This window comes from Sceloporus occidentalis, unplaced genomic scaffold (assembly GCF_023333645.1).
Source record: "Sceloporus occidentalis isolate IW3139 unplaced genomic scaffold, rSceOcc1.0.p SCAF_5, whole genome shotgun sequence".
In the NCBI taxonomy this organism is placed as follows: domain Eukaryota; kingdom Metazoa; phylum Chordata; class Lepidosauria; order Squamata; family Phrynosomatidae; genus Sceloporus; species Sceloporus occidentalis.
Genome location: NW_028316985.1, coordinates 187,064,500 through 187,076,979, shown reverse-complemented (window position 1 = coordinate 187,076,979; position 12,480 = coordinate 187,064,500). Strand labels below are relative to the sequence as shown.

At 46.6% G+C, this 12,480-nt stretch overlaps 1 protein-coding gene across 1 annotated transcript; it reads right to left on the bottom strand.

The window, feature by feature from the left end:
* Positions 1–5,727: 5,727 nt before the first annotated feature.
* Positions 5,728–12,480, bottom strand: LOC149313321 (uncharacterized). The gene is made up of 15 exons (XM_089527276.1): positions 12,412–12,480; positions 10,230–10,376; positions 10,050–10,129; positions 9,297–9,375; positions 9,143–9,202; positions 8,924–8,973; positions 8,595–8,646; positions 7,725–7,808; positions 7,558–7,619; positions 7,378–7,456; positions 7,144–7,277; positions 6,748–6,880; positions 6,459–6,628; positions 6,232–6,333; positions 5,728–6,137 (listed from the first exon to the last, which is right to left on the bottom strand). Exons 1-14 carry the CDS (start codon positions 12,478–12,480, stop codon positions 6,252–6,254), a joined length of 1,281 nt encoding a protein of 426 aa, XP_089383402.1. The 3' UTR covers positions 5,728–6,137; positions 6,232–6,251.

Genomic DNA, 12,480 nt, shown 5'->3' with positions numbered 1-12,480 from the left:
GGCCGGTCTCCCTTCTGCTCCAGAGCCAGCAGAGCAAGGTTTGGCAGCCTGACAGGCCCACAATGACACTCCTTAAAGGGAAAACATCCCCTGGAATGGAAGAAGGGCTTCTGGAGAAGGCTGTGTTGACATTAGGCTTCCTTGGAAGCATAGAACTGCAAAAGATCCCAAGGGCCAGCCAGCTCAACCCTCTTCTGCCATGCAGGAACTCACAGTCTAAGCCATCTTTGTGCCAAATGGCCATCCAGCCTCTGTTTAAAGACCTCCAAAGAAGGAAACTCCAAGGCAGCATCTTCCACAGTTGAATGGCTCTTCCCATCCATAAATGCATCCTAATGTTTGGGTTGGAATCTCTTTACCTGTAGTTTGCATCCTTTGCTCCATTTTGCCCTATTATCTGGGGCAGCAGAAAACAAGCTTGCTTCATTTCCTGCCATGGCTTCCTTTCCAATATTTTAAAGATGGCTACTGCATCACCTCTCGCTCTTCTGTTCTCCAGTTCAAAGACATAGCCATGTCGGTCTGCAGAATCAGCACGTACAGAGAGCTTGTGTCACCCTTGAGACTCACTAAAAGAAAGTAGTTGGCAGCATTTAGTTTTGTGAGACATTTAGCCTTCTCTGTCAGAGAGAGATCTGGTGCCACAAGAAACTGCAAATGCCAGAAATCCATTGCATTGAGCCATGGCAATTAAAGTGGTATCAAGATGGACTATTTCTGCAATGCAGATGCACCTTTGCTGCAAGAGTCCTTTGTGTATGGATTTTCCAGACTAACACAGCTTTGTTTTTGACTTACAGCTTTTAGGGTTTGTTGCCAGATTTTTCCAATGATTGTCACGTTATCCAATAATATCATTCTTCTGGAGTTAGTTTGGAGCAGTTCCTTGGGTCTGTCCTAAGGCCCTTCCATATATATATATATATATATATATATATATATATATATATATTAAGGGCATGGTTTGGTGAAGTGATGCTGTGGTTTTAAAGGGCAGATTATCTCCTCCTCCCTTTCCTTTCTTTAAATTATAGTTTTTGTGCAATACAGACCAAGTCTGTACCAAGCTTATTTTCTGCTGCTCCAGAGAATAGGACCCAATGGAGCAATGGATGGAAGCTCCAGGAAAAGAGATTCCAGCTCAACATTAGGAGGACCTTCCTGAGAGTCAGGGCTGTTCGACAGTGGAGCAGACTCCTTCCTCGGAGTGTAGTGGAGTCTCCTTCCCTGGAGGTCTTTAAGCAGAGGCTGGATGGCCATCTGTCAATGGGGATGCTTTGATTTGGATTTCCTGCATGGCAGAATGGGGTTGGACTGGATCAGGGCCCTTGTGGTCTCTTCCAACTCTACGATTCTATGATTCTATAAGTCTTCCTTATCAGGAATTCCAAAATCTGAAATATTCCCCAAATTATCATGTTTTGGTGGATGGCTGAGAGAGAGTGCCTTCTGGTGGGTCAAGGCACAGGACCATGCTTGTGCACAAAATTATTTTAACACATCACATAACACCATCTTGAGGGGTAGAGACAAGGCCTGGCCTGGAAAGACTAAGAGCCCTCCTCCTGACCACCATCTTGAGGGGGAGAGAGGCCTTGCAATTTTTTGTATTGTATTGCAATTTTTACTGTACACCGCTATGATCATTGCGGAATAGCGGTCTATAAATAAAACTTATTATTATTATTATTATTATAAAATGACCTGTGTGTTTTAAGATGTAATATAAATAAATGTTGCCTCCAAGGTACCTGATTATCTATGCATATGCAAACAAGTGTATTCCAAACTCTGAAATCCAAAATACTTCTGGATGAAACCTGCCAACAGCTGCAAAATATCTGACCTCTCGGAAGACAGGTTCCATCTAGGCCCACTTTCCAAGGAGGGTATTTTTAGTCTCCGGAGGCCTTTGCAATGGATCCAAGCTGCAGGAAAAGAGATTTCCACGTCAACATCCTGATGCCAAGAACTGTTCAATGAAGGAATGGACTGACTCAGACCATGGCAGAGTCTCCTTCTTTGGAGGTTTTTAAACAGAGATTGGATAGTCATCTGTCAGGATGCTTTGATTGTGTCTTCATAGTAAAATGTGGGCCAGACATACAACTGTTAGGTAGATTTGGAATTGGTTGAACGGCCGAACCCAAAGAGTGCTCAGCAATAGCTCCTCGTCTTTATCCAGGAGAGAAGTGACCAGTGGGGTGTCCATAGGAAAGGTGACACCTGGCTTACAGAGACTTATACATGTGAAAGGGATCTAGGAGTCCAAGTAGACCACAAGTTGAACATGAGTCAACAGTGCAATGCAGCAGCAAAAATGGCCAATGTAATTGTAGGCTGCATCAACAGGAGTATAGCGTCTAGATCAAGAGAAGTAATAGGGCCACTCTATTCCACTTTGGTCAAGCCTCTCCTGGAATAATGCTGGGTCCAGTTCTGGGCTCCACAATTCAAAAAAGATGTGGAGAAACTGGAGCCATGTGTCCAAAGGAAGGCGACTAAAATGGTGAAGGGTCTGGAAACCATGAAGCCCTATGAGGAGAGACTTAGGGAGCTGGGGATGTTTAGCCTGGAGAAGGTCAAGAGGTGATATGATAGCCCTGTTTAAATATTTGTAGGGATGTCATATTGAGGAGGGAGCAAGCTTGTTTTCTGCTGCTCCAGAGACTAGGACCCAATGGAATAATGTATGCAAGCTCCAGGAAAAGAGATTCCAGCTCAATATTAGGAGGAACCTCCTGAGAGTAAGGGCTGTTTGACAGAAGAATACGCTGCTTCCTGGAGATTATGGTGGAGCCTCCTTGGAGGCTGTCTTTAAACAGAGGCTGGATGGCCATCTGTCAATGGGGAGGCCTTGATGGAGAGTTCAAGCATGGCAGAAAGAATGGGGTTGGGTTGGATCAGGGCCCTTCTTGGGGTCTCTTCCAACTCTAGGATTCTGTGACTCTATGATTCTAAGGGGGAAAAGAAAGAGAAACTGGTACAAAAAGCAGCTGAGAAAGTGGGAAGTTAGAAGGTTTTAAGAGAAAACACAGCAAAGCATGAACACACATTAAGCTACTATTTAACATAATGGTTTATTATTATAAAATTCATTAATAAGGAAGGTTCAGGAATAACTGCTGTGAGAAAGCTAGCAATGAGAGACAGTCCAAACCTTTAATAATTACACTAATAAAAATACAATACAAAAATAACAATAACAATAAAGGTCAGCGCAATACAGTAATAATTTAAAAAATAATAATAACAAAGTAGACCCTTTTTGGGCCCTCTGCTTCTGCTAGCCTTGGCCTTCTGGGCTCAGCACCAGGGAACTGGTTCCTCCCATGTTCTGCAGATGGCCAGCGAAGGAAGGAAGGAAGGAAGGAAGGAAGGAAGGAAGGAAGGAAGGAAGGAAGCAAGGGAAAGGACACTTGCCCCTGGGACTGGAGCTGCCTCCTGGGCAGAGAGGAAGATGGCAGCAGTAGAGCCATGCCAGTCTCAGGCAACAGAGGGGCAGAGTCCCATCTGACTCCCATCGGACTGGATTGGGAGCCCTCTGGCTTTCAAGAGGAGGGAGGGAGGAAGGAAGGAAGGAAAAGAGGAAGGGGAAGGGGGAAGGAGGGGGGAAGGAGGGAGGAAGGAGGGGAAGGAGAAGAAGGGAGGGAAGAGAAAGGGAGGGAAGGAAGGAAGGAAAAGGGGAAGGGAAAGGGGGAAGGAGGAGGGAAGGAGGGGAAGGAGAAGAAGGGAGGGAAGAGAAAGGGAGGGAAGGAAGGAAGGAAAAGGGGAAGGGAAAGGGGGAAGGAGGAGGGGAAGGAGAAGAAGGGAGGGAAGAGAAAGGGAGGGAAGGAAGGAAGGAAAAAGGGAGAGAAGGAAAGAAAAAGTGAAGGAAGGAAGAAAGGAACAGAGGGAAGGAAGAGGAAATGAAGGAAGGAAGGAAGGAAAGCAGGCAGGAAAGTAAAAGGGAAGGAAGGATAGAAGAAAGGAAAGAAAGAAAGAAAGAAAGAAAGGAAGGAAGGAAGGAAGGGAAGAAAAGAAAGAGGGAAGAAATTAAGGAAAGAAGGCAGGATGGAGGAAAGGAAGGAAGGAAGGAGGGAAGGAAGGAAGTAGAAAGAAGGGAAGGAGGAAAGGAAAGAAGGATGGAAGGGGGAAGATGGAAGACAAAAGGAAAAGAAGGAAAGATGAGAGATAAGGATAGAGGTAAGAAGGAGGGATAAATGAAAGGAGAGACCGTGGAAAGGAAGGAAGGAAAAGAGGGAAGGAAGGAAGCGAAGTGAGAAAAAAAGAAAGGAGAGAGGGAGAGGAAGGAAGGAAGGAAAGAAAGAAAGAAAGAAAGAAAGAGGGAAGGAAGGATTGGAAAAAAGGAAAAAAGAAAGAAAGAGGAATGGAAGGAAGGAAGGGGGAAAAGGGGGAAGGTAAAGAAAGGGAAGGCGAGGGAGGGAAGAAGGAAGAAAGAAAAAGAAAAGGGAAGGAAAGAAAAAGGGAGGAAGGGAGGGAGGTAAGGGGAAAAAGAGGAAGAGGAAAGAGGAGGAAGGAGATGAAAGGGAGGAAAGAGAAAAAGGAAAGAGGGAAAGGAACGGCCAAGGGGAGGAAAGAGGAAAAGGAGAGGAAGGAAGGAAGGAAGGAAGGAAGGAAGGAAGGAAGGAAGAAAGATGGAAGACAAAAGGAAAAGAAGGAAAGATGAGAGAGAAGGATAGGGGTGGGAAGGAGGGATAAATGAAAGGAGAGACCGTGGAAAGGAAGGAAGGAAAAGAGGAAAGGAAGGAAGGGAATTGAGAAAGAAAGAAAGAAAGAAAGAAAGAAAGAAAGAAAGAAAGAAAGGAGAAAGGGAGAGATGGAGAGGAAGGAAGGAAGGAAGGAAAGAATGAGGGAAGGAAGGAAGGATTGGAAAAAAGGAAAAAAGAAAGAGGAATGGAAGGAAGGAAGAGGGAAAAGGGGGAAGGTAAAGAAAGAGAAGGCGAGGGAGGGAAGAAGGAAGAAAGGAAAAGAAAAGAGAAGAGAAGGAGAGAAAAAGGGAGGAAGGGAGGGAGGTAAGGGGGGAAAGAGGAAGAGGAAAGAGGAGGAAGGAGATGAAAGGGAGGAAAGAGGAAAAGGAAAGAGGGAAAGGAACAGCCAAGGGGAGGAAAGAGGAAAAGGAGAGGAAGGAAGGAAGGAAGACAAAAGGAAAAGAAGGAAAGATGAGAGAGAAGGATAGGGGTGGGAAGGAGGGATAAATGAAAGGAAGGAAAGAAGGAAGGGAAGTGAAAAAGAAAGAAAGGAGAAAGGGAGAGAGGGAGAGGAAGGAAGGAAGGAAGGAAGGAAGGAAAGAGGGAAGGAAGGATTGGAAAAAAAAGAAAAATGAAAGAAAGAGGAATGGAAGGAAGGAAGAGGGAAAAGGGGGAAGGTAAAGAAAGAGACGGCGAGGGAGGGAAGAAGGAAGAAAGGAAAAGAAAAGAGAAGGAAAGAAAAAGGGAGGGAGGGAGGTAAGGGGGAAAAGAGGAAGAGGAAAGAGGAGGAAGGAGATGAAAGGGAGGAAAGAGGGAAAGGAAAGAGGGAAAGGAACGGCCAAGGGGAGGAAAGAGGAAAAGGAGAGGAAGGAAGGGAGGGAGGGAGGGAAGAGAAGGGGAGGGGAGCAAGCAGGCACTTTGGGGAGCCTGGCCGACTGACCAGCAGTGGCAGGAAGGTGATGGTGGGCAGGGGCTGCTGGGAGATGTAGTCCTCTCTTCCTCCCTCCCTCCTTCTGGCTTCCTTGGCAGAGCAGGGATTTGAACCCAGTCAGCAGTCAAAGCACCCGGCTGGACTCTGGGAGTTGAAGCCCCAGAGCTCCATCCAGACCTGGCTTTGGGTGCTAGCGCTCACCTCTTCTTTCTCCTTGGTGCAGAGCTGTGTCCCGTCACTGGAACCCGGGACAGGCAGCTCAACCTGGATGGGACATTTTAACCCTGGAGGGAACAGATGGAATTGTCCCACCCCGAATCGGGAAATGTCCGCACCCAAAGTCCGAGTGGCAGACGGCATCCTTGTCTTCACCGGAGGCAGCAGAGAGTCTCAGTTCTAAGGAAGGAAGGAGGTGGCCTCTCAAACCTCGGCAGGCATAGTAGGGCTCTTGCAGGCTGTGGTTTTGGTCCTTTGGGCAGAGCCATGGCGCAGGTGGAAGCGACGCTCTTTCGGTCCTGCGGGGGAAAGAAGAGATGCCTTTGGTTCGTGCATCTTTCCTTTGAAGGGAAAGCAAACCCCCAGAGAGAGGCAGAGGGACCCCAAACTCACCGTGATGGAAGGCAGGGCGCTCATCTGGGGCAGAACTTGGAATTGATCTGGTACACCAAGTTTAGCCTCTGGAGCAGGATTGCAAAGATATCAATGACTTCCCTGCAGAAAAGAGAGAGAGATACCAGAGAGAGATAACAGAAAAGATGGTTGGTTAAGGGTTTTAGATCCCTATATCTAGCCCCACTGGTGACTTCTGCCCAAGCCATGTCTTGTAGGCAACATACCCTGGGACCAAGTACATTTTGAATTTCCTGGTGGTCCCCTCCTTCTTGGGCTGAAAATGGCTGACCAAAACATTCGCCAGCGTAGTGAAGTGATATGGAAGCCAAGCATTCAGACTCTCGGTATCACTGAGGTGTTTCACAATGGCCTCAATCCCTCTAATCGCCTTCACCTGAGAGAAAGGAGAATCTGGCCTCAGTAAGAGGACCGCTCTCGTAAACAATCCAGAAAGAGGAAAACCCTTTGGATTTCCTACCTTGTGGATAAGTCCTGAGAGCGTTAGCCCCTTACCTTGGCCAAAAGCTTTTCCTCACTCTCCTGGATCAGCCAGCCTCCGTTCACTTCCTTCATGAAGTAAGCTAAAGAGATATCTAAGTTGCAATGGGATGAAGCCAACACCCCATACATGAGCTCAGTGCAGACCCTAAAGAAAGGAAGGAGAGCCAAGTGGCATCCCTGCTGGAGTCCCACCAGGGACGTAGCTAGGATTTTAGGAAGGGGGGTGGGGTCCAGACCAAGTGCCACCATTATAATGGGGCTTGGGTGCGGTGGTGCAGCAGCATGCACCATTCATTTTTATAATAGAAGGGGGGGGTCCGGACCCCAAGAACCCCACCCCCCCTTGGCTACGTCCCTGGTCCCAGCCCCTGGGAGGGAAAATAGGGATGTCTGGGGGGATCCACCTACGTTTCAGGCGAGTGCAAGAAATGCTCTATCATGATCCCTAAATGCCTACTCGCAATTATGTTTGCTGTGTAGGTCTTCTCTTCTAGGGAGCAACGGGGAAACTTTTTGCACAGACAGTGCAAGTCCTCATTTGTCTGGAAAGAGAGAAAAATGAGAATGGGGGAAATGAGGTGAATGCCATTTGCTGTGTTAAAAGCCCTCCAAAAGGGTCAGGATGGCAGCCTCTTTCCTCACCGACAAAGAGTTAAGTTTGTCCACGTCAAACATCTGATTACTACGCTCCTCATCAAAGGTCCCCTGAGGTTCTGGGACCCTGAAATGGAGCAGGAAAAGACCATGAAACAAATGGGGCCAGGAGGACACTACGGAAAGACAGCTTGCGGTGTAAGTTCAGCTTGTCTTGTCTGAACTTACCTGTCTGAACCATGGCCAGGATTACTATTAGCCTCCATGGGACAGGTTTCGCTGTCTGACTCCTATTAGTGAAAGAGAGAACATGGGATACAAGGGGGTCTTGGGGTGGCTAAAAGCATTTCCCTAAAAGAGGGAAGGGAGACCCACTAGTTTCGCCCTTTTGTTACCCGTGAATTGACTGGGCCTTCCTTATTCATCTTCTCCCCATCTTTTTCTTTCTCTGTGGCTCCTATGGGTGCTTCGCCGTAATCCTATCAAGATAAAAGAAAAATGGGTTTGGAGAGTTTATTACAGCCTAAAAAATCAGCTGTGACCCAGACTATGGAACAAACGGCTTGTGGGAGGAGATCCGCCCTATTACCACCCTGATGGCCCTTAAGAAGGTCATAAAAATGGATCTCTTCTGGCAGGCCTTTCCTAATTAGTCCCCCCCCCCCTTGAGCAAGTCACCATTTGGCCTGCAAGTAGAGACTATCCTGCCCCACTTTGTCCTTTATTATATTTTTCTTATCTATTGTAGTTTTTCTAAATTGTAATTTTTAATTAGGTTGGGGGGGGGGTTGGGAGAGCTTGTTTTAATGGTAACTGATATTGCATTGTATTATGTTTAAGATATTGTAACCCTCCTTGATTCCTTGAGAAAAGGTGGGTTATAAATAAATATTATTATTATTATTATTATTATTATTATTATTATTATTGGGGTGGCCCTGATCCTAAAAGCCTTTCCCTAAGACTCCCCTGTCTTAAGGCGACCCCCCGCCCCCAGTTTCGCCCTTTCGTTACCCCTGAATGGCCAGAGCCTTTTTTATTCACTTTCTCCTCATCTCTTTCTTTCCCTGCGGGTCCTAACGGGGCTTCCTTATCTTCTTCGTTATCTTCCTCGTTTCCCTATAAAGGGGTAGAAGAATGAGTTTGGACAGTCATCCAATGAAAAGGAAAAAGAGGGAACGGACTCTATTAGAGAGCCATTAGGGCTGAAGGGCGGGGTATAAATACCTTAATAAAATAATAAAATAATAAAAATATTACATTACCATGAAAGAGGTATGGCTCTCTTCCGCAACCATCTCAGGGATGCCCTCCAAACTGAAATACAGACAGGAAAATGATATCATCATCATCATCATCATCATCATCATCATCATCATCATCTTCCCAGTAAGAAGAAAGAGGGAAGGAAGGAAGGAAGGAAGGAAGGAAGGAAGGAAGGAAGGGAAAGGAAGGGAAAGGGAAAGAAAGAAAGACAGACAGAAGAAACAAAGGAAAGAAGGAAGGAAAGAAAGGAAAAGTCCATGAGAGAAACTGGAAAGACCATGTGCCTCTCACTTGGTGGCCAGCCAGGAACCCATTGAAAAGAACTGACCTGTCTGACCTGGACCCAGGGTCAGCCTCTGCAGCATCATTGTCTGAGTCCTATAAACAAACAGAGGGAGAACAGGGGTACAAGGGGATGGTCTTCGGGTGGCCCTCCTCCTAAAAGCCTTTCCCTAAGAAAGGGGGGAAGGGAGACCCCCCCCAGTTTCGCCCTTTTTGTTACTCATGAGTCAAAAACATTATTATTATTATTAAAAGGGTTATTCACCTGCTCCCCGTCTTTTTCATTCCCTGTGGGCCCTAAAGGCACTTGAACTTCATTGTCATCCTATGAAGATAAAAGAAGAATGAACTTGCACAGAAATTGGGCAGAAAAGGGGGGGAAAGGTGTTTGGGGGGGGGCAATGCCTATCTTTTGTTACCATTACAGAGATAAGACTCTGGGCTGCAAGCGACTCCCGGGTCCCCTCCTCAGCATAGCTTATCTTTACTTCTGGGAAACTATAACAGGGACAGGAAAAGGATATAATAATAATAATAATAATAATAATAATAATAATAATAATAGTTGTTATTATTCTCTTGCCCATAGAGAAACCATACTTGCCCACAGAGAATCATAGGGAATACTTGCTCATAAAGAATCATTGGTGAACACTTGCCCATAGAGAAACCATACTTGCCCATAGAGAATCATTGGGGAATATTTGCCCATTGGCATCATTGGGAACACCTGCCCTTAAGAAGCCATACTTGCCCATAGGCAACCATTGGGAGATATCTCCCCATAGGGAAACCATACTTGCCCATAGAGAATCATTGGGGAATATTTGCCCATTGGCATCATTGGGAACACCTGCCCTTAAGAAGCCATACTTGCCCATAGGCAACCATTGGGAGATATCTCCCCATAGGGAAACCATACTTGCCCATAGAGAATCATTGGGGAATATTTGCCCATTGGCATCATTGGGAACACCTGCCCTTAAGAAGCCATACTTGCCCATAGGCAACCATTGGGAGATATCTCCCCATAGGGAAACCATACTTGCCCATAGAGAATCACTGGAGACTACTTGCTATGGGCAAGTATTTCTCTATGGGCAGGCATGGTTTCTCTCTGGGAAAGAAGGAAGGAAAGAAAGAAAGAAAGAAAGCAATCAATGAAGCCTTACCCTGGATTCTCGTCCTCCTCCTCCTCATGCTTTTGGCGTCGAATGCATGGGAACATCCGCCGAATAGGTTTCAGGATGGCCTGCAAGCAAAGGAGAGAGACAGTGAATGAGAGCCAGGAAAGAAGAAGGGACGCCATGGCTGGCCCCCCGCTTGACCTCTGCCCTTTGCCCCTCACTCACTTTGACGAAGCCTTTGAACCCAGGCATGGTCAGCGGAGGAAGCCCGAGACCCTGGTCCAGGCCAAGGAGCCTCCCAGAAAGCAGCCTCTGGTCTCCAGAAGCCAACTGCTGTAGCAGGGCCTCTTCTGTTGGGTTCCAGAATGGAGTCTGGGTTCCAGAGCACAGACGGAACCTTTGTGAAGGAAAACAAGACTAGAGGGTTGCCATGTCCTTCCTGGGCATTGCTCCTCTGCTGCCCTGAACATGTTTCCAGAGGTTTCCCCTCCAAGTTTAAAAATCACATCCCCTTTATCATAAGCCTCCCTGAGGCCTCAAGGCCCTTCAATTCATCATTAGATTCATGTTTTGTGAGGATTTGGGGGTCAATGCTGTTGAGGCCCTGCTGGGATTGGGGCCTCTCTTTTGAGAAGGGCTCCCTGGATTTTGAGACCCTGATTAAAATTCCAAATAACTTTAACATTCATATTAAATATCAAAATTTAAATTTAAAAAATGATCTTAAATTCAATTTATAAAGTTTAAGAGATAATTTTAAAATTTATATTGAATTTTAAAAATATTAAAAATAATTTAAATTAAAATAAATAATAATAACAACATAATACTAAAACTTTTAATTAATTTTAAAGTTTATATTGAATTTCAAATTTTTAAAAAAGCAAGGGAAACCTTTGCGTCTTGGTCTTATGATTTGATGATTGTTTTTTGTATTTCGGCTCGCTTCCCTTTGCAAAGAGCTGCGTAAGGTTTTGGGTGGCCAGCCTTGCAGGGCTGTTGTTTTCTGAGGGTGGATTATGGGACCTTTGGGGCACATTTGGGAAACTGGAGGGAAATTCCCAAATGGAGGGAGAAAGTGGGATTTTCCCTTTCCCATCATGCTCAGCGAGGCTTCATCTGCATGGCCACACCCCCGGATGATTCCAGGAGGCGCCCAGCTAAAATCATCAGATCATAGAGTTGGAAGAGACCCCAAGAAGGGCCCTGATCCAGTCCAACCCCTTCTTCTGCCATGCAGGAACTCTCCATCAAAGCATCCCCATTGACAGATGGCCATCCAGCCTCTGCTTAAAGACAGCCTCCAAGGGAGGAGACTCTACCACAATCTCCAAATGGGGGTGCAGCCCTCACTGTACCCCCATTTACAGCCATATAATTATTTCTATGTTTCCTTAAAGGGACATTTAACCCAACAGAACCTCCTGAAGACACTCCCTCAATGGAAAATGGTGGTGCCTCCTTCTTTGGAGGCCTTTAAACAGAGGCTGGAGGGACATCTCTCGAGGGTGCTGGGAATGTTATTCCTGCATGGCAGAAGAAGGGGGTTGGACTGGACCAGGGCCCTTTTTTGCAACTCCATGAGTCTATGAGGAGCACTGCAGAAAAGCAGCAGCACCAGCAGCTGCGTAGTTCAGTTCGGTTCATTTTAATATCAAGCCCTGGAACCACGTCTTTCCCTCATCAGGAGCAACCTATGAGCCCAACGTGATGGAGAGAAGGAGACACACTTTTCTTTCACTTCCTATGGACTTCAGACCAACATGGGGCTCCTAGGTGCTGCTCCATTCTACCCTTAGCTGCGCACTGGCCATAGGGATGTGTGCAGTAGGTGCAGCCAGTGAGTAGCCGGGGGATGGAGCCCTGTTGCTGCTGTGTAGGTGCTGTAGTACAAGGAGATGTTGGATAACTCCTTGTCCCTTGCCCCAAGGCTCCCCAAAAGCACTACTCAATGGCTGCTCCTAAACTGTGGAGGCCTTGGCCGCAGGAGGCTAAGTTGTTGTCCCAAACAGACACAGCCGTCTCCTTCCTTTTTATTTAGACTATCATAGAATCCTAGGCTTGGAAGGGACCCCAAGGACCCTGATCCAGTCCAACCCCCGCCTGTTATGCAGGAAGAAGACACAATCCCAGTCCTCCCTGCAACAGATGGCCCTCCAGCCGCTGTTTAAAAACCTCGCAAGAGGACTCCACTCCTCTCCAAGGGAGCAGCGTCGTCCACTGTTGAACATCTCTTATTAGATTCAGGAAGTTCCTCCTAATGTTGAGCTGGAATCTCTTTTCCTGGAGCTTGCATCCATTGCTCTATTGTATCCTATTCTCTGGAGCAGCAGAAAACAAGCTTGCTCCCTCCTCAGTAAGCCAACCCTTCAAATACTGAAACAGGGCTATCGTAGCACTTCCTAACCTTCTCTTCTCCAGGCTGAACATTGCCAGCTCCGTCAGAAGGCTTGGCAGTTTCCAGACGTTTCACCAT